The following is a 27,507-nucleotide window of genomic DNA, read 5'->3' on the forward strand; positions in this document are numbered from 1 at the left end:
CAAGGATAAAGTGGATGGGGTTTTATTATATTTATTATTTTTTATTATTTCACCACACAAATACAAGTCTGATGGTAACAGTATACTCCTTACTTTCATTTGTCGCAAGAATGTGAGCAGCTTAATGGTAAATTAAGGTTCTTCGGTGCCACTTTAATTTTGTACTGTTTACTTTAACTGCTGTTTTTGAAATTTTTGAAGTTATTTGGGTACTTTTGACAAATTTACGCTGAACCATAGGCAAAGGTAAGAGCAAAACTGGCATTGCTAAAGTTTTTTTTTTTTTAAGGTTGCTAAAGTTTGCAATGTTAATTGTGTGGCTCACTAGAGTTTCCCAAGCACCAGCAGAAATTAGAATGGAAAATCAATTTCGAAAATCAAAATTAAGTACCGTAGTTAAGTCTGTCTCCACTCCAAGGCTTAACAAGGAAAAGAGAGAGAACTGGCTAAGTTTAAAACTTTCCTTGTTCTCTTATACTATTATGCTGCATAGGAGCAGAACACCAAATTGCAAACAGTAGCTGCCCATAATTTAAGGGTTACATCAGTGCCAGGGATGACCCTTTGTTGTAGTTGAGTTTCAGAAGGGAGAATGTCTAGAGCAAAGTGACTCGGCACAAGAGAAGGGCTATAGGAGTTAGAGCCAGGAAAAAGGGGGGGAAAAAGGAAGAAAATGGGCCACTGCCTTCCTCAGCATCCACCATTTCATCTTTATTCCTTTTCAGTTTCTTGCTCCAACCTTTCTTTCATCTGTTTATCCTTCTCCTCCTGTCATGGAGTCACAGGCCCAATGCTCTGGAACAGCCCTGTATGAAGCGAGCCAGGACTCTGGGGTAGCATGACTTCCCTCAGGGAACGCTGTCCAGGGCAAAAACCTCCTCAGCTATGGCCTTCCTGGGAGCATTCAGCACCCCTGTTCCTACCATGTACTTCCCTCAGCGGGTCCACCTGCATGGGGTCTTGGGGAAGCCAGAGGGGCCCTGCACCCCAACTCTGCAATCAGCAGTGACTCTCAGTCAGCGTGTAAAACAGAAGGGTTTATTAGTTGACAGGAACACAGTGTAGAACAGAATTTGTTACCACAGAAATCAGGAATTTCCGGCAAAGCCCATCTTGAGGACTCCCTCCCCCGGGTCCCAAACAGGAGACTGAACTGGACCCCGCTGCCTGTCCTCCAACATGTCCATTGCCCCTCCTCCAGCTCTTTGTCTTGCTTCCTGGGCAACATGTCACCTGGTCACATCCCCTTCCTGGTTCTCAGGTTATGAAGGGCACTGTCCATTGCTTACATGCACGCAGCTGGGCAGCCTCCCCTGCCCCCGAGGGCCTCAGCAAAAGTGACACACCGTTATTCCCACCACCTAGGCTTTGGTGCAATACGCAGGGAAACTGAGATACGCACAGTATTCATGCAAAACAGTAAGATTCACATCCAACATAAGAAGGGGAAAAACCCCACTTTGTCACAACTCCTCTTTCATTTTTGTTAGAACAAGTAACTGTAAATCCAAACTCCTGGGCTCTATTCCTGACTCTGCCACTGACTTGCTACATCACCTGTGATGAATCTTGTAACCTGTAAACAATTTCATTTCCCCCATCTATAAAATACCAATCTGACAGCGATAGTTTAATTTGTTTATGAAACGATTGAGCTCCTCTAGACTTTACAGATGTGCAAAGTATCATTATTAATCATTGTTCCATCTTCCCGATCATGAGGAATTTAGAATCTTTGTAGATAAGACAGTGTGGGTTTTAGCAGTTGCTGAGGCAGACATAGTCACTTTGGGCATGTCTAGGAAAAAATGCTGTTTATAATAGAAAGGAGGAGGAGTCATCCTGTAAGAACCCTGTATATAGCAATGAACCAGACTGAAAATGCTCTCCAGAGCTGCTGTCTACATTGGCCTTTGTGTGAGGTGGGCATCTATGAGCTGGGCTCTCAAAATAAGTGGCACAAGTTGAGGTTCCTAGCACTTCTAGATGCACTGACTAATACAGCTTTTCATAACGCTTCCCAACATGATGATGTTGTATCGGAAGATCAGCTGGAACAATTTCATTCTCAAAGAGGGCAAACTGATGGTTGAATACGATCAGTCCAATCCATTTCTGAAATCTCCTGGTTTGTTCTCTTCCTCTCTTTCTCCCCACACCCTGCTCTGCCTGATGTGAATTTATAAACCCAGGGCTGGGGTTACTATATTAGCCCTAATTGTATCTCCTTTAACTTGTGAATGGGAATTAAAGCTTCATTGAGAGTAGCAGATGCTCAGCATCTGTTCAGGCCCTAAATGGCTAACTTTTTCCTAATATGGCTGTTTTAATATTATTATAGAAATTGCTTTATTATATGGCTAAACTATTTTTAATTATCAACTTCATCTGTGATGTATATACGCTTTGTCTGTTGTGTGTGTCTATTCAAACACGCACACTGGCAGACGTGCAAGAGGCTATTTTCTACACTGCATGCACACACACTTACTAGAGAGATGACATGTATCTTCACCACAGAGGGGATGACACCACCACTTGTGCATCCCTTAACAAGTGAAGATGAATGCCCTGTCTCAAGCTAAGCTGCACTGCTTTATATATGCTGTTTAAGTACAACGGCACTATTAAAAATGAAAAAAGAGGCTGTCAGTCAAAATGACATACGAAGTATATCAACAAATAGCAAGGTGTTTGAAATAATTGTCTATTTCAATACTTTGAGCATCACTTGCTATTTATTTGATGTCATGAGAATAATAGGATTTTATCAGAGGCAGCAATCAACCATTTCACTTTGTTTGTGCATCCGCAGATTTGTCTACATACTAACTCTGCTCACATAATTCTGAGAATCCTATTTAATATATGGTATACATGTGAACATTTGATTGAAAGCACCCACTCATTCCCAGCAAGAAGCCCCTTGTAAAATTTGCTCTTAACTGATTATCTCATATTGGCAATTGTAGTCTTACACAATCACATGCATCTGTCTGTCCTTGAACACAGCACTTCACTGATCAACCTATAGTACTTATTCCTCCTGTGAGCAGACCACAGCTGCGAGCTCCAATTTTCTAAAGCAGGACAGCTTGTAACATCTCTGTAAAACAAGGCTTTGTTATAGTTACAGTAAAAAAAAAAAATCAGTAGGTACAAATCCCATTAAGCCCACTTTTGACTATTTCTGAATGCATAGTTTATGAAGGAACCGTAATAAAATGGTTTATAATCTGACCATTTCTTTAGTGTACCTTTTGGGATATATGTGGTTTTGAGTTTTAGAAATACATTTATAACTCTTACATTTCTTTTACCCTCCCTTGTCTATAACTTTTTGGGTCAGTGGTGGAATAAGATCAGTAATGCCCCTAATGATGCCAGTGGTAAGGCATGAAAATAAGATTTGTCTTTGAACTGGGATTTCCTCTGTTGACTGGCTCTAAGCAGCTGAGCATACAGAAGAAGAATACTGTAAATTCTATATAAATAGTGGCTTTCTTTCTGCCTCTATCTCAAAAAAAGATGAAGAAATACATTCACATGGAATAGTACTGAAGCAATTTCAAAGCATACTTTTTCGGTGTCTAAAACTTGTGGGGAGGGGTAATGTTCCAGTATGTGTGTATATATGCAAGTAGGATTATAATTTGCATGAAAATTTCTAGTGTTGGTTAAAAAGCAGCAGAGGGACATTTATTTTTTCTTCCTTCTATTTTTCTGATCTGTGGTTACTCCTTTTTAAATATGAGGTCTTCAGTTTTCTGCTGAATCTTCCAGGACATTGTTCCTTTGATGAAGGTTAACAATCCTTTCCGGGAGGATTCACCGCCCAGCACATACCCCGTGAAGCTGGGTCACTGTCTGTTCCCTGTCTCCCCGCTCTCCCTTCCCATGATGCCAAGTTGCATTGTGTAGCACACCCCAATTATAAGTTGATGAAATCAAGGCTGAATTAATCTTTTTTTGTGAGCCCCAGTGCCCAGCCTGTGGCCCCGCCCCCACTTGGCCTCTGTCTCCCTAGGCTCTGCCCACTGCTCTCATGAGGATGGGAGGGAGAAGAGTGAGAGGGGAGGTGGGAGAGGGGGCGGAGAGGAGCAAGCAGCAGGCAAGGCCTTGGGGGAAGAAGCTGAGTGGGGGCAGGGCCTCGGTGTGGAACGCGGAGACATAGGGTCACGGTCTGGGCGATGAGGCTCCTTCTGAGTGTGGGCACCATGCCATTGTAAACCCAGTACTGGAATCTAATCAGTCTTTGCACCTCAGAGATTCAACTGTCCTTTCTTTAGAGTCCCATGGGTGGTGGGGAGAGGAGAATGGTACCATGGGACTGGCAATTCCCTTTCAACAGCCTCACTCCAGATATGTCCGTTTTTGCCCCATCTTTCTGATGACCTAACTTGTAATGTGAGGACTGACAGGATTAACTAGGTATTAATGAAGTTAGTTAGAATTGGTTGGCAGTAAAAAAAAAAAAAGTTTCCCAAAGATTTCACCAGACACTAACATTTTAGTTAGAATTTTTCAGGTTTTCATTTAATGGGAGGAAAAAAAAAAAAACCTCCCAATAAACCTGATTTTTTTTTTATTGCCAAAAACAGGTTTTTCGTGAAAATTTGTATTTAATCAAAAAATTTCCATTGAAATAATAATATACAGAACCCTTCTATTTATCTATAGATCTCAAAGCACTTTACAGAGGAGTCTGTATCACTATTTCCATTTTACAGGTGAGAAAACTGAGGCACGGAGAGTTGAAGGGACTTACCCAAGGTCACCCAGCAGGCTAGTGCCCTTGGTGTGGCTGTGCTGTGCTTAGGAGTCTTAAACTGGGGAGGAATTCTTTGCTTCCCAAACTCTTAGGCCCTTAGTAGATCCATCTCCATGGAAGCTGTTGTGCATTAATTCCAAGGAGTGCAGTAACTACTGGAACCATTTAGCAGTGGGCTTACTGTCCAGTCTCTGCTAATCGTGAATTGCCCCAACCCTCATGGCGGGGCGGAAGTAATTCCTGGGTGTGGGCTCTACAAATTCTACCCCTGCATGGTGGAAGATCACTGGTTCTGTTACTTCTTAGCACTTCTATAGCCTTGGGACTGGGAGGGCTAGGGCCAGGGCCAGGATTTGCCCTATGATGCTAATCAATATCAAATGTGAAACCCTGCTGGAAACCCTATAAGTTTATGACTTGAAAACTGCCCTTGGCTGGGAGGAACATCTGGTTGTTACTCTGGTTGTTACTCTGCAGCCAAAAAGGATATATTTCTGCCTAATGCTTAGCAGAGAATTTAACAGCAAAGCAAATGGAAGGGTTAAAGCTGAGGTACGTGGCAACAGGAAAGCAGCAGATTGCTGTTTTGTTGTAAAAATAAGCATTCGTAAGCATTTCACCGCTCCATGTAAAATAACTAGTGATTAAAGGAAGAGGCGCAAACAAAGCTTAAATAAGGCAGAACTTAAAGAGCAAATTTAAGAATGTCAGTTTCTTGTTTCATAATGAATGAATTCACATAGCAAAGATCCTCAAGTGAGTCTTACATCTCTTAAAGCTACATTTGGTATCAGGAAATGAATTGAATAGATGTGATGTGTTTTAACTTGTCAACTGAAAAACCGGAGAAAAATATATGCAACTTAAAACAGTGTTATCAGTGAATCAGTTCACTCATTTCTCTTTTATATTTTAATTGCATTTGGCCATGTAAAACACCTGTTCCTTCATCTAATAGTGAATATACATTCCTATTCTATCAGCACTTCTGCCCCTTTTGATTTACCTGTGGTACTGTGTATCTTGCATTGAAACTGTTCTTGTCATTGCATACTAGCAAATGAAAAAGAATCAAGGAGTTAAATTTCAGAACACAAGAAGCAGGAGGTGAGCTGTCTGCTACACTAGTTTACTGCAGCTTCCTTTCATACTGACACACATGTAGTTTGTGGTGACAGTGCTAAAGAACTGCAGACAGGCACTTAGCAGACTGGATGTGAGCTGGATGCAAAGATGCCTCACCCTGGACCTCCTGCTGACAGTATGTAAATACACCTGCAGACTGGTCATACAGGGTTTTTCAGAAACCACTATGAGAGGATCTGAGAAAGCAACAGCGTAGTAGTGAGACCTTTACCATCATTAGACTTGTATTTGAGCTCTGGTGGAAGTTTATTGTGCTGCATATCCAGACTGAAATCTGAACAATCACTACAATGTTTGCCTCTATTTGGTATGCCAAGAAGCTGGGACGCAGGTTTGTGCATAATGCCAGGAAAGCAAAAATAGAGAAGGTATGTTCTTGGTGGGAATATTAGCCTTGCCTCTCCTGTACTACATACTGTAGTATATCTGATTAGGTTTTTTAATAAACTGAAAATGACCTATCACTATTTATGTGATTTCATGCAAACATTCTTGATTCATGTTTCTGTGCTTGTCAGTTTGTTTAAATGCTGAAGAGATAATCATTTCCAAAGTCTTTATGGCCCTTTCATTTGAAAAATAAACAGCAGTACATCTGGTATCTTGCGTGTTCAGGGAACACTCCAGTAAACTTGTTGCTGTGCTGCATTATTTTTATGACTACAACATTAGGTTCTCAAACAACCATTGCTTTTTGCTGCTTGTATATATTTATCTAATATGGCACCAATCAGAATGTAATATGTTAAGTGTTAAAAGGGTTGGGGATTTTATTTCGTGGTACTTGTTGAAATGCTGTATTGTAGCTTGGATCCCTCCTATTTAAATAGGAAGTAGCTATATTAAAACTAAATGGCTACAATCTTATCCATTAGTCATTGGTTTCTAGCATTATTTCTTTACTCTGTTTTTACAGCAGTCATAAAATCATTTTTTATAAAATGTGTGACTATTTAACCAGCTGTTTTCTGTAAGTCCTCATACCGAAGATGCCTCTGTCATCTTTCCCTGAAGAACAAAACTTAAAATGTGTTAGAATTTACAGTTAGGAGCACTGGGAATAAGTCTTCCATTTTGATTTATAGAAGGTATTTATAAGAGCTGTAGTCCATCTTTGTGTTGAATTAACAGAATGATAGACACCATTTTTAAAATGGGATGATTTCACCAAAATTGGAACTCTGAGCAGTAGGTTGGGGAAAAGAGATTGAACTATACAGCTGTAAAGTTGCCTTCATTACTCTCATGTCATGTCTCCCTTGGTTTCTTTTGTCTTTGATGTAGCAAAAGGATTCCTAAAAAGGTTTCTTTATTATTTCTTTGGCATTTCTTTGTGATATAATCACTGACCCAGCACACAATTGCTCCGTCATCTGAATTCATTGGTAGCTGAAAACGCTCTTGACCTGGAACAAGTGATAACCAGAAGTAAACTGTTTGTTTTTATGATTCTGGGAGGAGACTGCCCTATCTTTCCAAGATTCCAAGTGGCAAAAATGCACAGCACCAAAGCTATGACAGATTGTACCTTAAACATCCACATCCTGGAAAATTATCCCAAAATCATATTCATGTGATCATTTTTTACCCATTCTTATGTTGTCACAAATTCCATTGTCTTAATGTGGGATTTATCATTTTTTTGTTACTCTCACTAAAGCAACCATCTGTGGTACCATATAAACTCTTGTGCTAGGTGTGTTTTGTTTGTGGGAGGGAGAGGGAGAAAAAAACCCAACACTTAAGCCTTGACTACCTCCTCCCATGGGAGCCTCCACCCTCCCCTACCCCAAAATGGTAGCTGAGAGATTAGGTATCCATCAGACAGAGACACATTCAGAAGTTTTAAAGCTGGTCTAGACTGCATTATATAAAACAAGTGTGTGTACACATGGTTTTTTTTTTAATCTTATTTAATCTCTATGGGAAAATACAATTGAATTTAATAGAAAATGGTATTCCTGCTATCGAATTCTATAGCATAGTTTAAAATAATATTAAAATATAGTAAACATATCACTGCCTATTAAATTCTTAAGTTATTTATAGAATAGCTTTTGTAGAAACCTGTTGGGTTAATCCCTATTCAGTTCTATAGGACTTCTATCAGGCATTTGTGACCCCTACTGTGTTCAATGGTATTCATGTTTAAGAGCTGCTGTTGAGAGTTTGCGGGGAAATGCTTACATGAGCTCTGTTCCAGTACGCTAATAGACCGTTCTCTATTGGAATTTCCTAAGAACCAAAATATAGAACCACGTTTGTGCTCAGATTTCATTCATCTTTTTTTTGGTCTTGATTATTGCCATGGATAGGATTCATCCTTCAGGCTTCATTCCATACGCAGTGCTTCCAGTGACTTAGAACTCCTTTCATAAATCACCATGATGTACCAGTGGCAGGAGGAAATCCATGGCCTAGTATGGCACGTAGGTTTTCCTCTTGAGTGCTAGCGATGGTCGGAAACTGATAAACACTGATATCTGCAGTCCAGTAATTTGGTAGCAGGAAAATTATTTGAAAACATGGTTGACAATAAGTAAATGAAAAAAGCGTCTGACTTGTTTTTGTAAGGTTTATGTTATTGGCGCTGCTCAGTTGAATAATCAATATAACTATTAGCTTGTTTTGCCTTGTTCAAATATTTTTACCTGAAAACAGAGTTGCTATTTTGCTGCATTCACGCATGATTTAAATAAGCTATGCTTTTCATAACAAGCCGTTCAATATAATAATCTGCAAACAAAGATTTTAACAGCAAATATATGCAGAAAAAAGAGAATTGTTTGTAGTTTAAGTCCAGGCACTAAAAATTGGGAGAATTGGGCTCTGTAACTGTCTCTGCCATAAATTTCAGATGTCAGGCTTAACCTCTCTGAACCTCAGTTTCTCTGTAAGTAAAAAAATAGGATAATCCTTGTCTACCTCCACTAGCTGCCCTTAAAAATGTTCCAATTTTCTCTTAGATAAAGAGAGGCATTTTGAAAAATTGTCATACTTAATTGTATTTTTTTAGTCTGTAAACTCCTTTGGACGTGGACTGAGATTTTTTGTATGTACAGCACCTTGCACAGTGGGGACCCAATTCTGATTGGGACTTCTTAACACTATGTTACTACTAGTAGCGCTGCTATGAAGTTGTTATATAGTTAAGAGGGAAGTCTGCCAATATTGAGAAAAGGTTACTTAAGACAGTTGGTCTTGCCTGTGAGACTTGTGTAATTAAAGATGGTAAAGTACTTTGCGGTTGTACTGTGTAGACCCTGCTGGTTCGCTTTCAAATAACTGTGTTTGAAACAGTACTATATAGGGAACTTTTTGTGTGCACCAGCAGGTTCTACAGAGACCAATTAATTAATGTGCAATATGTTAGTGCACTTTGGAAATCACACCCCCCTAGAGCACCACACCCCCATAGAGCATGTTACCCTACCATGTAGACAAGTCCTTTGATTGATAATTTGAATTTTTCTCATTAAACTGCAATCAAGCAAAAATCAAGAGATGTTAACTTCATGTGGTTAAGCTGTAAAAATAAGTATTGCAGATGATTGGAAGTGGTGCAGAAAGGTAATGGAGCAATTAATCAATTTGATTTAAGAAGGAAAACCAAAGATCAGCACAGAGTGGAATGAAAGATACTCTGATTATCATACTATATTTTGTTTTAAAAGAAAATTACTTTGTGTGGGGCCGCTTTATTATAGCAATAATTACAGTGAAATTTCTTCAGTGAATAGTAAATTTGCCAAAAATGCAACTTTTGGGGCACCAGAACTGCTTGGGTTGACTTCAGTGTACAGTTTTGGCTGAAAAAAACTAAACAAAAAAATCCACAAAGACTTAAACATTGAAACATTTGATTTCAACATTTACAAAACAAAAAATGGCAACATTTCATTTCAAAAGAAAACATTGATTCAGAATAACATTTTAGAGATGAAATATTGATTCAAATTGACATTGCTAATTGAAAATGTCATTTCAAATGGACACAGTCTAAATTTTTGTGGGATTTTTATTTTGGTGAGGAAAAACAAAACAAAACAAAAAAGCAATTTGTTAGAAACTAACCAGATATTTTTCTAGTTTTTCAGTTCACTCACCAAATCAAAAAATCTATTATTCTCTTAACTGTATGCATAAAGTGATGAAATTTCACAAAAAGGCAGTAAAGAAAAAAGTATTTGTTTAAAATGACTTGTACTTGTTGTTTTTCTAATGTTGAAGTGCTCTTATTTATTGCCTTTGCAATTCTAAGATCCTCTCTCCTGTAGTTCACAATATGAGCCACCTCACGAGAATGCTTCATAATATCACAAAGACAGAGCAGAGTTTTCCTTTAGAAATTTATATAAAATGCGGATAGTGTCAGATTTAGAATTTCTCAAGATAACAGCTACATAATGAGTGGTGTTCAGATTTTGAACAATATGAATTCCCATTGAAGTAAAAGGTTTTAAGTAGAGTTGTCAAATGAATTAAAAAATACTTACAATTAATCGTGAGATTAAAAAAATAGTTGTGGTTAATCACAGTTTTAATCACACTGTTAAACAATAATTGAATACCAATGTAAATTCAGCATGGAAGCAGCTCCTTTGGAAAGGTGGTTGAAGCATGAAGGGGCATACAAACGTTTAGTATATCTGGCACATAAATACCTTGCAATGCCAGCTACAGCAGTGAAAATGCGAAGGCCTGTTCTCACTTTCATGTGATGTTGTAAATAAGAAGCGGGCAGCATTATCTCCTGTAAATGTAAACAAACTTGTTTGTCTTAGCGATTGGCTGAACAAGAAGTAGGACTGAGTGGACTTGTAAACTCTAAAATTTTACATTGTTTTTGAGTGCAGTTATGTAAAAAAATATTTGTAAGTTGCACTTTCATGAAAAAGAGGTTGCACTACAGTACTTGTATGAGGTGATTTGAAAAATACCATTTCTTTATCTTTTTATAGTACAAATATTTGTAATAAAAATTATATAAAGTGAGCACTGTACCTGGGCTGAGAATCAGCACTTCCAAATCGGAGGTCAGGCTCCTCTCCTGGAAGAAAGTGGACTGCTCTCTCCAGGTGAGGGGGGGGGGGAGCAGCTGTCCTTAGTGGAAGAGTTCAAGTATCTAGGGATCTTCTTCACAAAGGATGGTAAGTGGGAGCGTGAGATCGACTGGCGGATTGGTGCGGTGGCGGCAGTGATATGGGTGCTGTACCAATCCGTGGTGGTGAAAGGGAGCTGAGTTCTTGGATGAAGCTCTCGGTTTATAGGTCATTCTACGTCCCCATCCTCACCTATGGTCATGAACTTTGGGTAATGACCAAAAGGACGAGATTGCAGGTACAAGCGGTGGAAATGAGGTTTCTCCACAGGGTGGCTGGGCTTACCCTTGAGACAGGGTGAGGGACTCAGCAATGTGGGAGAGTCTTGGAGTAGAGCTGCTACTCCTCTGGATTGAGAGGAGCCAGCTGAGGTGGTTTGGGCACCTGATAAGGATGCCCCCTGGGAAGCTTCCGTTGGAACTCTACCAGGCACATCCCACGGGGAGGAGACCCCAAGGTCATCCCAGGCCATGCTGGAGGGATTAGATCTCCTGGTTGCCCTGGGAATGCTGGGAAATCCCCCAGGAGGAGCTGGAACCTGTTGTGGAGGAAAGGGAGGTCTGGTCCTCCCTAGTCCATGCTTCCGCCATAACCCTCACCAGGAAAAGCAGCATAAAAGACAAAAAAGAAAAAACATCCACAAATATTTATAATAAATTTAAATTGGTTTTTTATTATTGTTTAACAGTGCAATTAAAACTGAGATTAATCACAACTAATTATTTTAATCTAGTTAATTTGTTTTGCTTTAATCGCTTGAGTTAACTATGATTAATTGACAGCTCTAGTTTTGGGTAAGGCACTTAGAACCTGATGCAAAGCATATCGTGGGCAATGAGTGCCTTCTAGTTGACTTCCATGGGCTTGGATCAGAACTTTGGGAGTGAAGTATGATAATGTATTTGGTACTGGCTGTACTTTTGCTATTTTGGAGGTTAAGGATTGGCTAGAAAAACAAAACATGTAGGTATTTACAAAAAGAAAGAAAAAATATTTCCTTTAAAAAGGCTGACAGAGCTGGAATGTGTAATTAATGCAATTCTCTAGAAATGCACTCTCCGTCGTTGGAAATGTTTATAGAATACAATCAGCAGTGTGACTAAATAGTGATTCATAGATTCCAAGGCCAGAAGGGACCATTGTGATCATGTAGTCTGACTTTCTGTATCACACAGGCCATAGAAGTTCCCCAAAATAATTCCTTTTGAAGTAGAGACCATCTTAGTATGCATTCTTGATTAAAAAATTGTCAATGGTGCACAACATTTGTTAATTGTCCCAGTGGTTAATTATTCATGTTTAAAAACGAATGTCTTAGTTCCATTCTGAATTCGTCTAGCATCAGCTTCCAGCCATTGGATTGTGTTATATTTTTCTCTGCTACATTGAAGATCCCACTATTAAATATTTGTTCCCTGTGTAGGTACTTGTACTGTAATCAAGTCACCCCTTAGCTTTCTCTTTGTTAAGCTAAATTTATTGAGCTCTTTGAGCCTATCCCTATAAGGCATCTGTTCTAATCCTTTAATCATTCTCGTGGCTCTGCTATGAACCTTCTCCAATTTATCAACATCCTTCTTGAATTGTGGGCACCAGAACTGGACACAGTATTCCAGCAGAGGTCACATCAGTGCTCTATTTCTGCATCCAAACATTGTATTAGCCCTTTTGGCCAGAGTGTCACCCCCACCCCCAATCTTCTTTCAGAGTCGCTGCTTCCAAGAATGGCCTACATTCTTTGTTCCTGGATGTACACGTTTACATTTAGCTGTATTGAAATGCATATTGTTTGTTTGTGCCTAGCTTACCAAGCAATCTGTATTGCACTGTATCAGTGAAACTATCTTCATTATTTGCCACTCCCTCCATTTTTGTGTCCTCTGCAAACTTTGTGAATAATGATTTTGTTTTCTTCCAGGTCATTAATAAAATATTAAATAGTGTAGGGCCAAGAATGGATCCCTGTATGACTCCACTAGAAACATAGCTCAATTCTCCATTTACAATTACATTTTGAGATCTATCAGCTATCCAGCTTCAACTCCATTTAATGTGTGCCATGTTAATTTTAGATCTTACTAGTTTTTTTAATCAAAATGTCATGTGGTACCAAGTCAAATACCTTACAGTAGTCTAAGTATATTACATCAGTGCTATTACCTTTATCAACTGATTCTTCATGGCAGAGTGTATCCTTAATATCTCTCCTGTGTCTTTATTTGTAATGCAACTTGCCTTAACAGTAGGCCAATTCAGGGCAATTAATCTTCCTTTAAACCCTTTTATTTACAAGCAGCTCTCCAGCTAGCTAGCTAATTTGAGAGAAATGAGAGAGATTCATTCATACCAGTATTTATCCACAACAACAAAAGAACAGAATCTGTGCACACAAGAAATATGGAAAGCAATTCAAATTAATAAAACATCAACTTAGGACACAGGTTCTCTTATCTGTAATTAGTATTATATCTCTTCAATATTTAGTTACTTTGCTTGTACATTTTGCTAACCTGGACCTTCCAGTAGTTATTCAGTCCTCAGTAAAGCTGCTTATAATTTTGTAACTAAACTTTTCTTGTTTAAAAAAAAAAAATTCTGATTTGTCAAAAACAAAATTTGGTATGGGAAAGGGTCAGTTTTGATTAAATTTTTGTCAAGAAAAATTTCTTGGGTCCAGGATGGAACTCCTTACCTGAGAAGGTTGTGAAGGCTAGGACTATAACAGAGTTTAAAAGAGAACTGGATAAATTCATGGTGGTTAAGTCCATTAATGGCTATTAGCCAGGACGGGTAAGGAATGGTGTCCCTAGCCTCTGTCTGTCAGAGGATGGAGATGGATGGCAGGAGAGAGATCACTTGATCATTGCCTGTTAGGTTCACTCCCTCTGTGGCACCTGGCATTGGCCACTGTTGGTAGACAGGATACTGGGCTAGATGGACCTTTGGTCTGACCCGGTACGGCCTTTCTTATGTTCTTATGATGGAATTTCTATTCAAAACCAGAGAGAGAGAGGGAGAGGCCCCCCCTCTCCAAAAATAGCCAGTAGTCAGGGCTTGCACATGCCTCATTCAAAGCAGGAATTGAATCTGGGTCTCCTACATCCCAGGCGGGTGCCCTAACTGTTGGCTATTCTAAAGTTGCTCACTCTCTCATTCGCTCTAGTTTTTGTGAAAAACTTTGGAAGGTCTTGTGTTTGCCCCAGTGCCAAATAGGGGGCGAGGGAGGTGGGAATCTTTGTAGGGTCTGGAAAATGTTTTTTGCCCAGCTGATGTCACTCCAAAGGAACAATAGAACCCACAGACCACCAGTGCCTTTTTTAAAAACTTTGCTCTAAAGGCAGGGCCAGATTAATGCAGGGACTTTAGGGGCTACAGCCCAGGGCCTCGGGCTAACCTGCAGGCCAGATGCGACCCGCTGCTTCTTTTCATCCGGCCCGTGGCAAGTCTCTGCTCTGAGGGCCAGACACTGGTCCCCGAGCCTCGGTGCCCCAACCCACTCAGGGCGGGAGCCGCGAGCACTGACTCGCCAATGGGAGCTGCGGGGACAATGCTGTGGGCATGGGCAGCGTGCACCATGCAGAGCGGCCTGACCCTTCTGTCTAGGATCCAGACATGCTGGCCACCTCGAAGAGTAGAGCAGCGCAGAGCCAGGGCAGGCAGGGATCCCGCCTTAGCCCTGCAGCGCTGCTGACCCAGGAGCTGCCCGAGTTAAGTGCCTCCTGGCCGGAGCCTGCACTCTGCACCTCCTCCTGCAGCCCAATCCCCTACCCCAGCCCGGAGCCCCCTCCTGCACCCAAACTCCCTCCCAGACCCCACATCCCCACCTGCACCCCAACCCCCCATCCTGGCCCTGAGCCTCCTCCTCCACCCAAACTCCCACCCAGAGCCCGCACCCCAAACCTCTGCTGTACCCCAATCTCCTGTCCCATCCCTGACCCCACCTCAGAGCTCACCCCCCCCCAGCTGGAGCTTCACCCCTTCCCACACCCCAGTCCCCAGCCCTGAGCCAAGTCCCCCACTCCAAACACCCACGGGCCCCACAAAATCTAATAGCCCTGCGCCCACAGGAGAGTTAATCCAGCCCTGGCTAAAGGCGAAACAAGTCTTTTACTTGACTACAGTCAACCCCTATATAACATTTTATCAGCAGAAGAAAAAACTTTGAAGTGATAATCGAGATGACCCATAGAAGGTGTGAGGAGAACTTAACATGGGGGAAAAAAAATTCAATTAGTGTAATGACCCAACCATTCCCAGTCTCTTTTTAGGCCTAAGTTAATTGTGTCTAATTTGCATATTAATTTCGAATTCAGTCTCTCTTTGGAGTCTGTTTTTGAAGTTTTTTTGTTGCAAAACTGACACCTTCAAGTCTGTCACTGAGTGATTAGAGAGGTTGAAGTGTTCTCCCACTGGTTTTTGAATGTTATGATTCCTGATGTCAGATTTGTGTCCATTTATTCTTTTGCGTAGAGACTGTCCAGTTTGGCCAATGTACATGGCAGAGGGACATTGTTGGCACATGATGGCATATATCACGTTGGTAGATGTGCAAGTGAACGAGCCCCTGATGGTGTGGCTGATGTGGTTAGGTCCTATGATGGTGTCACTTGAATAGATATGTGGACCGAGCTGGCATCGGGCTTTGTTGCAAGGATAGGTTCCTGGGTTCGTGTTTTTGTTGTACGGTGTGCGGTTGCTGGTGAGTATTTGCTTAAGGTTGGGAGGCTGTCTGTAAGCGAGGACAGGTCTCTCTCCCAAGATCTGTGAGAGTGAGGGATCATCTTTCAGGATAGGTTGTAGATCTTTGATGATGCGCTGGAGAGGTTTTAGTTGGGGGCTGAAGGTGACAGCTAATGGTGTTCTGTTATTTTCTTTGTTGGGCCTGTCTTGTAGGAGGTGACTTCTGGGTACTCGTCTGGCTCTGTCAATTAGTTTTTTCACTTCAGCAGGTGGGAATTGTAGTTTTAAGAATGCTTGATAGCGATCTTGTAGGTGTTTATCTCTGTCTGAGGGATTGGAGCAAATGCGGTTGTATCTCATGACTGAACACCTGGAGTTAGGGGAAGGGAAAATTGCCATACTGATTCATGTCACCTTTAGTACCTCTTACAAGAGCAGATACCAGCTTTATCACATTCCACTGGAACAGGCTTTTAAATGTTCTTTGCATGTTGTATTTTATGGATTTGGGGAGATGCTCCCATCTCCCTACAAAAGGATTTGTGCACCTAATTCTCCATTTGACAAGAGTGTTAATACCCCTGTGTTTGCTCATCAGCGTGCCTGTTGCTTTAGCACAACAGCATTAGTGGGGGATTAAGTTTGATTCCAGGTTGTGGGTGGGTGTGGTGGTGGTTCGGCCTTAATTATAAGTTTTTTTTTCCCCTTGTATTGAGATTTAATTCAGATCCACATGGCAACTAAACTTGTGGTTTTTGTTTTTGTTTTTTGTTTTTGTACTTGTTTATAAGGCAGTGTATATAATTACTAATACATACTGGTAGGAGACACCTGATAGGTAGAGGTGAGTTACAATCATAATAAAATGAATCCAAATAATCCTCCAAAAAATACAAGAGTAAATCACGAATAGCTTATTATGCATCCATGGCTTAAAGTTAATCCCCTGCAATCGTTTATTCCCTTGTAAATTTAGCTTTTTCTTAGGAGGAGTTTTTGAGTGTGTATGTGCATCCCTGAATGGGTCCCGCCATGTGTTGCAAGGCACTCCCCCTTCATAGCCACTGTCCTCCCAACTAAGGAGAAGTAGAGGGGATTCGTGTTAAAGTCAATCTGTATTTCTCCTTCATTGGCTAAAGAAGTTTCTGTTAAGCAACTATTGGCACTCCCTTGCTATGGACTGGAGCTCCATCTCTGCCCTACTCGGATTGGCATTGGCAATTGATCCTAGCTGGATGCTTCATATGGTAATGCATTGCATTTCCACTGTGCCACCAAGACTGCTCTGCAAAAACAATGCTTTTAAATTTATAATCAAGGTGGTCACTACTTGATATCATATAAAATAGCTTAGTGTTATGTACCTTTCAGAAATAGTAGTTGTAGTTTTTCAACTTAACTTTCACCTCAGTCACATAAAAACAAAACAAAAAGAAACGGAATGGCATTTGGAAAACCACTTCCACACCAATGCCTACATTAATTGCTACTTTGGGTGCTCATGCTGTGACTTGAATAGAGTCAGTCTGGATCTATTTCTAATGAATAACCAGCTTTATTACCACCAACTACAGGAGACTGTTTTTCTAAAAGGAAGAAAAATAATTTTCTCTTTGTATTCTATAAATAATTTGTTTATGGTTATCACCTTCTAAAATATAGTGTAATGAACTGTATTTGGAATTTCATAGGATTTTTGCCGGCTTAGTTGATAGCTATATCAAGTTCAGTTAAATCCCGGTGTGTAGCATTGTGAATATAATGTTTAATTCAAATGTTTCCCATTATTTATGGAAATTTGTTTTTTATTTTGCATATTTCTGCAATTTGCAAGTGTATTATGAAAATGGTAATACACAAGTGTGAATATCTTTGGCCTCAGTTGTTCATCTGTGTCTTCCATAAGCAATGTAAAATATAGCATAATAAAATACTTGTTTGACGTGTGTTTTGAATTACACTTGGCATCTCTAATATGTATGTAGATATAGATCAGGTTAATATATTGACAAGAAACACTGTCTAATGGAGTCAAAGCCTTCTGAGAAGCAGATATGAGAATTCTAACTGTAGTTTCTAAATAAATTATATTGGGCCTGATTCTCATTTATACAAAAGCCCTTTGACACCACCGTGACAGTGGTGGTATACATGTAATTTGCGTCTAATCTGAGGTATCTTTGCAGTGCCAGAGAGGTGTAAAAAAGGACTTGGTGAAAATGAGAATTGGGCTTATTGTGATCTCAATGACTCTCTGTAGGTAACTTTTATAATAATGCAGACACAAAGAGAAACTGCGGAGCTACAATTCATTTGCAAATTTAACACCCTTAATTTGGGCTTAATTAGGGACTGGGAGTGGCTGGCTCACTACAAAGGTAATTTTCCCTCTCTTGGTATTGACACCTCCTCATCAATTATTAGGAGTGGACCACATCCACTCTGATTGATTTGGCCCTGTCAGCAGTGGTTCTCCACTTGTAAGGTAACTCCCTTCTCTTCATGTGTCAATATATTTATGCCTGCATCTGTAATTTTTACTCCATGCATCTGAAGAAGTGGGTTTTTTACCCACAAAAGCTGATGCCCAAATAAATCTGTTAGTCTTTAAGGTGCTACCGAACTCCTCATTGGTTTAGCTAATGTGGTAACAAACCACTTTTCCTAGTGAAGACCAGTCCTAAGTGTTCATGTGAAACATTAGCTTGACACCTCTGCAGACATCAAGTTGTCTTCTTGACCACAGGTCACATATAACGGAAGAAACAGCTGAGCTAGCTTCCCCTCAGTTCTTTGTGTCTCAGCCTTGTTCTGGAGCCTTCACCCCTAGTTATAGGGGAAAATAGTCTCTAGATCATTTGTAGGCTTTGGCTCCTCTTCTGAGACTACCAATGAAGAGGCCAGGTACAGTAGAACCTCAGAGTTACGAATAGTAGAGTTACGAACTGACCAGTCAACCACACCTCCCATTTGGAACCCAAAGTATGCAATCAGGCAGCAGCAGAGGGGGGAGAAAAAGCAAATATAGTACACTACTGTGTTAAACATAAACTGCTGAAAAATAAAGGGAAAGTCTAAAAAAAAAAGATTGGACAAGGGAAGGAAACGGTTTCCGTGCTTGTTTCCTTTAAATTAAGATGGTTAAAAGCAGCATTTTTCTTCTGCATAGTAAAGTTTCAAAGCTGTATTAAGTCAATGTTCAGTTGTCAACTTTTGAAAGAACAGCCATAACGTTTTGTTCAGCGTTACGAACATTTCAGAGTTACGAACAACCTCCATTTCTGAGGGGTTGGTAACTCTGACGTTCTACTGTAATGTTACATTAGGTAGCTCTTTGTGTGAACTGGACACCTATGCAGTGTTAACTGGTCTATGACCATGCTCCTTTCCCATAGTCCACCAATACAATAACTTTGTCATTATCAACCTTTGTTGGATTTGAACAGCTGACCTGCATGGGACAGGTTCTATGCTCCAGCGCCATCCAGCATATTGCAATCTACCTTTCATTCACTGGTTCTCCTACATTATGGACAGGTGTGGATGTAAAACAATGCCCCAAAAGCTTTTGTTATGCAACACACAGGTTTGGACATAAATTAACAAAAGCCCCTAGTCACTACTACCTTGACGGGCACCTGGGAGATGGGGCAAGGTCACATCGTTAGGATAACGACTCTAATTGAAAAGTAAAGATCTTCTGAAAAGGGGAAAAAAAATTCCAGATGCTGTTTTTGTACTGAAATAATATAAAAATTGTCAATGTCTTAAAGCTATGGAAAATCTGCTTAAGACAATTACCCTGAGATAGGATAATGAAGACACGGTGGGATTCAGATGCTAAAATTTGTGCTAATATTTGGTCTGTACAATATAGTCTTTCTAGATTGTTAGCTCTTTGGGGCAGGGACTGGATTTCTTCCTTTTTCACAATAGTGGGGGATCAACAAATATTTACTGTATAGAAATAACACACAAGTTTGATGGTGAGGAAAAATGTTTTGTGCTTTTCACTGTACTTTGGCTAAATCGTTCAAAAAGGACAGAAATTATTGATGGATAAGGTTTATTTGGCCTCTGTAAATCTCCTTCTTTCCCCCAGAACTGCATGAATGTTTTCCAGTCTGCTTTTGGAAACGGTTTCCCTTGAGATGATATCTACCCACCCTGCTAGTGGGTAAAACTTTCACAGTGCCTAAGTACCGTGTTCAAAAGTGACTTGGGTGTTGCAGTTAGGGTGACCAGATCACCCAAGACAAATATCGGGACGTGGGGGGTGGGGGGCGGCGGGTGTGACGCGGGGGGGGGCGTGGCGGGGGGGGGCAAACAAAAAAACCAAAACCCTTCCTCCACAAGCGCTGGAGGGAGGCCCGGGAGACTCAGGGGAAGCGCGGGGCCGGGGTGAGTAACAGTCCGGTCTGGTCCCTTGCAGGCAGGACTCAGTTGGGTGGTAGGGCGAGGAGGGGGGCGGCCCGCGGGGCCAGGCGGCGGCTGTTCTCACCCCCGGCCAGCGGGACTCGGGAGCAGCCGCTGCTGCAGCTCCCACTGCCGCGGGGGCAGGAAGCGGCCATGGCGCTCCGCGGCTGCAGCTCTGGCGCCCCCGAACCCCCCGAGCCGGGGCCTGCTGCAGGGACCCAGTAGCGCGCACGCTGCGCCCAGCCCCTGGCCAGTTGCGTCTGGGCTGCTGCCCAGCTGGTGCTATCCTGCGGCAGCCCCGGAGTGGGGGCAGCAGGCCCCAGCCCCCCCGTCCCGCAGGGGAACGAACGGGGCTGGGCGGCCGATGCCTCCGCCCCGGGGCCGCCGCGGGATAGCACCAGCTGGGCAGCAGCCCAGACGCGACTGGCCAGGAGCTGGGCCCAGCGTACGCGCTGCTGGGTCCCCGCAGCAGGCCCCGGCTCGGGGGGTTCGGGGGCGCCAGAGCTGCAGCCGCGGAGCGCCATGGCCGCTTCCTGCCCCCGCGGCAGTGGGAGCTGCAGCAGCAGCTGCTCCCGAGTCCCGCTGGCCGGGGGTGAGAACAGCCACCGCCTGGCCCCGCGGGCCGCCCCCCTCCTCGCCCTACCACCCAACTGAGTCCTGCCTGCAAGGGACCAGGCCGGACTGTTACGCACTGCTGGGTCCCTGCAGCAGGCCCCGGCTCGGGGGGTTTGGAGGCGCCGCAGCCGCGGAGCGCCATGGCCGCTTCCTCCCCCGCCGCCTGGCCCCGTGGGCCGCCCCCCTCCTCGCCCAACCACCCAACTGAGTCCTGCCTGCAAGGGACCAGGCCGGACTCTTACTCACCCCGTCCCGCGCTTCCCCTGAGTCTCCCGGGCTCCCTCCAGGACTTGTGGAGGGAGGGGGAATGGTGAGCCCGGGGAAGAAGCGGGGATTCGGGGAGGGAGCCAATCGGGGGAGGAGGGGGCGGAGTCGGGGCGGGGGGTGTGTGTGTGCGAGCACTTCCGGGCTCTAGGCTCTGGGGCATTTCCTTGTTTGTCCAGTGTCCCGACCGCACGTCGGTCGGGACGCGGGACAAACAAGGAAATATCGGGACAGTCCCGATAAAATCGGGACGTCTGGTCACCCTAGTTGCAGTGCTTTACACTAGAACCGTAAATGCCACGCATACCTAAATAAAAAACTCTGCCAGTTAAAATATAAAATTATCCTAATTGGAGATTGGCAGGGGTTGGGGTGGGGGGGAGCATGTTTCACTGAGACCATCCAAATGCAGGATATACTCTTCTCAAGAATACCTATCCGCTATTAAAAAGACACTAAGGCCATGTCTACACAGCCCTGCATTTTGGACTAAGTGGGTGTGAATAGCAGTTTGCACCAAAATGCTGCACTGTAACTCCTGTGTGGGTGCTGTGGATGTGAAACTGAAGGTCCTGAGTTCACAGTATTGTAGTCCTCTTCGAAGTGTATACATACCCTTTTATTGAAAACGTTCATTTTTCTCTTGTCCTACACATGCCGTGCATTATCTTCCTTAGTAATTTAGAATGGCATTTCAAACCTATTTGTGTTAAAACTACTCTGGGGAGTTTAGGTATCAGTAAGTACCAGGCCATATTACACAATTGATGCAGCATGTTGCAAAGTACATGGTCCTTTGCTTCACTGGTAAGGAAGAACAGGTAAACAGGAGACTGTTTCCTACTGCTCCTTACCCTCGCTGCATACAATGCAATTAAGCCTTTTGTCATTAAGAAAAGGATTTAATTTCAACAGAGCACCTTCAACTTAGCTACAATTAGTAATTAAATATTTAGTTGTGGAGTAAATTAGGCATGCCATGTGATCCCTGGAAAGTGGGCTCTTCATTTACTGCTGCATAAATGTTTTACAAGGTGCTGTATTGTTTCTAGTAAATTAATAATGAAGATTTAGATTTTAACTGATTAATAAAGGCTAAGAAAGAATTAAATTCTGGACTAGAGGGATAAAATTGAAATAAACATCTTTGGCAGTGATCCCAGCTGTACTGGGAATCAAGTACTGTATCAGGCACTGATTGGAGGCAGGGGGGCAGGAGGTGGAGAATCAGTGGAAACCTTGAATGAGAAATATTTTCATCTCAAGGTTGCAAATGTCTTAGGAACTGCAACACACTTTTATGATATGCCAATGAAAGTTAACAGTATTAAGAGCAAATTATCAGGTTTCTACAAGACATTAAAGAGATGTGAATTATAGAAAGCAAAGAAGTTTAGTAACTGGGTTATTAAGTGTTGTTTTTTCCATTTGTTGTAGAGTTCTTTACCACAGGAGAGAATATTTTAATGATGGCTTTCTAGCTTTTGGTGAAATCTGGGAATGTAACATGTTTAACTGTCTCTGCTGCTGCTAATTAAAATTAAGGTTTGTCTCTATAACAAACACACAGGCCCCAATTCTGATCTCAGGGTACATCTACATTTGAGCTTGAGGCTGTGCTTGTCAGCTCCCATAGATGTACCCACACTACCTGTGCTCGAGTTTGCAAAAATAGGGGGCAGGCAGGATTGTAGGTGGGATGGCTAGCCCAAGCAGTTGCCCAGGCCCCCATAGATGTATTGCCATTTTTAGGTGCTAGCTTGAACACAGCTAGCACCGATACTTCTATGCAAGCTAGGAATGGCACCTCATAGCTCAAATGTAGACACACCTTGAGGGTATGTCTATGCTGCAATGTGAATCCAGGGTTAGTAGAAGTCGAGTTAGCAGACCCTGAGTTTATTAACATAGGACTTGAGTGTTTAAACTCATTTGTAACCCCAGATTTTGAATTGTTTAACCCTAGGGTTCCAGCATTATGCAGGCTGAGTTGAATGGCCCATATCCCAGACTTCCTAGCGCCCTCCCAAAAAAAATGTGGCCTTTCTAGCCCTTTGTTCATGGTGCAGTGTGGGAAATCTTGAATGTCCACCAAACTTGACTATTCAGAGGACAAAGAAAGTGAGTTGATGGGATTGTGGGAGACTTTTGGTGAACTCCCACAGCATGAGTCCAGTGGGGCTGTATCTATGCTGGAAAAGCAATGGGGCTTGAACCCTGGGTCCAGGCTTGACTCAGGCTCAGACCCGCCATCTCGGGGGTGGGGTGGGGGTGTGCTGGGACCCTGGGTCTGCACAATTTGTATTAGACAGAAGGGAGGTTAGGCTTGAGCCTGATTTCGAACCCTGGGCTTACGCTGCAGAGACATACCCTCACTTACACTGAATTAAGTGGAGTTACAGTGGTATAACAAAGATCAGAATCTGGCCCCTGGTGTCTCTATAGAAATAGGTTATATCAGCTGAGTGGAGGGAAGATTATTTTAATTGACATAATTAACTTTTCTTGTGATTATCTTGGACTTGAAAATGCATTTGATTCTTCCCTAATTACAGCATCTTCACTGATAGAGCCAAACATGCTGTGTGTAATAATGAGCGTGGTTTTGGACGGCCTTAATATACATAATTGGAAATTGAGGTGAGGTAGCCGCCTGTTTGCAGAAGGGTTAGAAGAACAGGATTGTATAATTGGAGTACAGGGTAATGCGATTACCTACAATCTTTAAACATTGCTTTCATTAAGGAAAATAATAAGCATATTTATTAAATGTAGTCTCTGCAGGGGACAATATTTGTTAGTATGAAAAAGCTTTTTAAATTAAGTTTGTATATAAAAAATGCATAGAGAACACTAAATCAGTTTCTGTAAAATGCTCTTTTGCATAAAATTTCACTAAAATAAAAAGAGCTGCCACAGCAAAGGTAGTTAAGCAGATATTGCTTAGGAACTGCTAAAAATCTAATAGTCGTCGTAAATCTTGTGAGATTCCTTCAGCATATTCAAGGTCAAAACAAGAAAAGTCTTGATGTTGGGCACCCTTAAAAATGTCTACCCTTCTGAAATACTTGCCCAGTCCTTCTGGCTTTCCCAGTTATATGGAGGGCAAATGAAAACTGGATATCTTTCTAAAAGATATGCTGATCTAGAACAAATAGAAGCTGGTGCAGGAATAACTGGATCCAGTTCTAGGGCCTGTGTTATGCAGGACAGACTAGATGATCATAACGGTCCCTTCTGGGTTTAGAGATTTTGATAAACTAGTGAACATCTTGAAACTGCTTGAAAAATTAAGTGTGACCACTATTGGAACCAGTGCCAATACTGAAATATAATCTGGATGGCCTTTGAGCATGCTTTCATTCCTTTGTACCATTGCAAACCATGTAGGTTGGACGTATTCCTGGAGGTTTCATCACATGACATAATCTTTAAAGATTAATCTTTTTAATTCCTGGAGACTCCAGGACAATTCAGAAGGGTTGGCAACTCTAAAACTATGACTGTGTTCAGGAAATTTCTTGTTCCCTCTCTATGGCCTGGTCTAGTCAGGATGCCTTTATCAACTTAAAGATGCTGGAAGACCAGTGGTAACATGGCAGATCCTGGAGTACCAGGAGGCGGGGTGGCAGCCATGATGATAAATCTCATTTCTTTCTGTCCATCTGTCCCATTGTACATTTCAGTGATACCCTTCCCACCCAGAAGGGGTGGAAACTTCATCCTCTTAAAATGCACCATTCCGGTATGCAAACCTCCGACTTAACCAGGAACCTTGAAGATCCCTTCCTACTGTTCATTTAGCTTAATATTCCAGTTTTTACTCATCTATTTGTCTCCAACTTTTGCTGACTTTCCTAATCAATGTTATCTAACAGGCTGGGTATTATTTTTGTTATCTTGAACAACTTAGAGTACAGGCCACTGCATAACCGGTTCCTCATCTATTCTGGACAGAATGGGAGGAGAGAGGTGATGTGCAGAGATACTAAGTGGCTTCAATAATCAAGGGGAGAAAAACAGCATGTGGACGAGTTTTTAACAGTAGCAGCCAGAACAGGTTGAACTTTGGTGCTAGGATTGTGTGAGACTGGTTGTGGGGGAAGAGGGAGAGGAGAGTCAGATGACTAAAGATGGCTGATCTGGGTGTTGGAAACGACAGCAGAGTAGTCTAAAGTGGTAGAAAAATGTGGTGGGGATGGAGTTGGTCCAGTTGTGTAAGGATGTGGAGTTTGGCTGCAGGGTCCAGAGCTCATCCTCCGTTTTGGAAGGCGTGATTTTGGACTGCAGGGGGAAGATCAGACAGTGGCAGTTTGGGGTTTACAGCAGACCCTGATTTTGGTTTATGTAATACTTCCAAATAATTGTTAAATATCAGCTGTCATTGCTTTAAGGCAAAGAACAACACAAGGGGGAGGCCACCGATTAGGAATATGGGTCAGGAGTTCATGTTACAATAGTGTTTTAGATGATAGCAGAACATCCAGAGGGAGGTTATCCATGCTAACTGGATAAAACGTGCTAAGAGGTAGATATCGAAATTACCAACATGACAAGGGACAGGATAAAGTGTGTGTGTGTAAGAGAGAGAAAGAGAGAAAAAAACATATTTCTTGCGGAATGTGAACAAATGGAAGAGGCAAGAACAGGGAGCCATTAAAGGATACATTGAAAGGGTGCATGGTAGGAGGGAGACCTGTTGATACGTTGAAGCTGAGAAAGAACGAAGGCAGGAGGAGTATCTGGGAAAAGTTCTCCTTAGATTTAACTAGGAGGAGCTCATTAGGTATGTTGATGAAGATGAAGGAATCTTACACTGAAGGATATCAAGGTGGAAGTTGGGAAGGTGGAAAATTAAGATAACGAGAATAAACAGCATGGTTCAGGTTTTTGGATACATGTTCTATGCAGTTTGCAATCCTCTCTTCATTCTGCATATTCAGATAAAACACTTGCTAATGAAATCGTGCCATAAAACTAGATTTTAATATTTTGCAAAATATAGAATCAGCATTACTGATTCATTACTCACACATACTTGTTTTCCCCAAAAGATTATAATGACTCAAAAGGAGGTCTTAGAGTCCTAAAGAGAGAAAAATACATATATTAATATAACTATGAATAATGAGGTATGTAATTTACATTTGTTATGCATAGCAAAATACATAATTAAACAACATTCCATCATAGATTGAGGCATCAAAATCCCAGGATGCAAAAGATCTAATTCGCAGTAGCATTACCAAGTTCTTGACTTTGGGGGAGGCGGTGTTCTTGATTGTTCCCTTTTGACTTCCTCAGTGTATGAGTTGAATCTTCAATAAAGCCAAATCTTAATTATATTATAGTTAAATTTATGATTTGAGGCCAACAGATGAAAGTACTGTTTTTTTTTTTTTCTCACCCTATCCATATACAAAAACAGTAGCAAAATACATAGTGAAAATACTTTCAATGAAACTGTTTTCTGTCAAAAATGCCGTTGTTGTTGTTGTTGTTGAAACCAAAATGTTTCACAAAAACATATCTGTTTTGACTAAATTTTCATCAAGAAGATTTCTTGGATACAGGATGAGGAGAGAGAAAGAGACCCACCCCCAACTATGATCTGGTGCCTTGGGCACTATATTGGGATGTGGTCTGCTATGCCCAGGGCCAGAGTCCTAACCCACTGGGTTATAGTTAGGGTGGGTCTCTTTCTTTCTCGCTCCCTGGTCACAAATACTTTAAAGATGTCTCATTTTCATTCCATATCAGAACAAAAACCACATTTAGAACACTCAGAATATTTCACAAAATGAATGGAAGGATGTTGTTGTCGCGTTGTCTGCAGTGGCTTACAAGCATGAGTGCCTGCTCAGGGCAGACTGTCAAAAACAGGGCAGATACCCCAAATTAGATTTGATTAGATTTTACCAAGCCAGTAACAAATTTGAACTCCTGGATCTCTATGACAGTCTTACCTTGGAGTCACAGACAATTCCCTTAGATTCTCCAGTCTGTCTTGACACCCAGACAAACTGGATTTAGTAATAAATGGTCTCTTACTCCCAAAATCACACAATATTCAGGTTGCTTCTAGTCCCAAGAGACCAGTCACTTACCCCAGATCAGTTGGTATCCTAGAATTTACACCGAAGACAATGGCTGTAGCCAGGGCTGGCTCTAGGATTTTTGCCACCCCAAGCAAAAAAAAATTTGGCTGCCCCCCCCCCCTTTTTATGCCCCTCTGCCCCCGGCTCTGCCCCAACTTCACTCCTTCCGAACCCCTTCCCCAAATCCCCAGCCCCGCCTCTTCCCCCAGGCGTGCCGCATTTCCCCCACCCCATTGCTTCCTGCGGGCCCCCCGCGACCTCCTGCCCTAGCTCGCCTCCGCTCTGCCTGCTCCCCCCGGGCGCACCGCCGCACCGCTTCAGGCAAGGGAGGGGGGAGAAGCGGAGCAGCGGCGTGTTCAGGGGAGCAGGCAGAGCGGAGGTAAGCTAGGGTGGGGGGTGCAGGAAGTAATGAGGG

General features: G+C 42.1%; 1 protein-coding gene across 15 annotated transcripts in view; it reads left to right on the forward strand.

The window, feature by feature from the left end:
- DLG2 (discs large MAGUK scaffold protein 2) overlaps window positions 1–27,507 on the forward strand; it is a 1,449,438-nt gene that overhangs the window by 732,091 nt on the left and 689,840 nt on the right. Inside the window, exon 1 of one of the 15 annotated variants that reach the window (XM_005287566.5) lies at window positions 5,920–6,285. The exons of 13 other annotated variants lie outside the window; for them this stretch is intronic. In XM_005287566.5, the coding sequence (XP_005287623.1) occupies window positions 6,208–6,285 (78 nt within the window). In that variant the 5' untranslated portion in view covers window positions 5,920–6,207. Of the gene's footprint in view, window positions 1–5,919; window positions 6,286–27,507 lie in introns of those variants that run through there. One more of the 15 variants, XM_042855979.2, reaches the window with a different exon arrangement.

This window comes from Chrysemys picta, chromosome 1 (assembly GCF_011386835.1).
Source record: "Chrysemys picta bellii isolate R12L10 chromosome 1, ASM1138683v2, whole genome shotgun sequence".
Classification (NCBI taxonomy): Eukaryota; Metazoa; Chordata; order Testudines; family Emydidae; genus Chrysemys; species Chrysemys picta.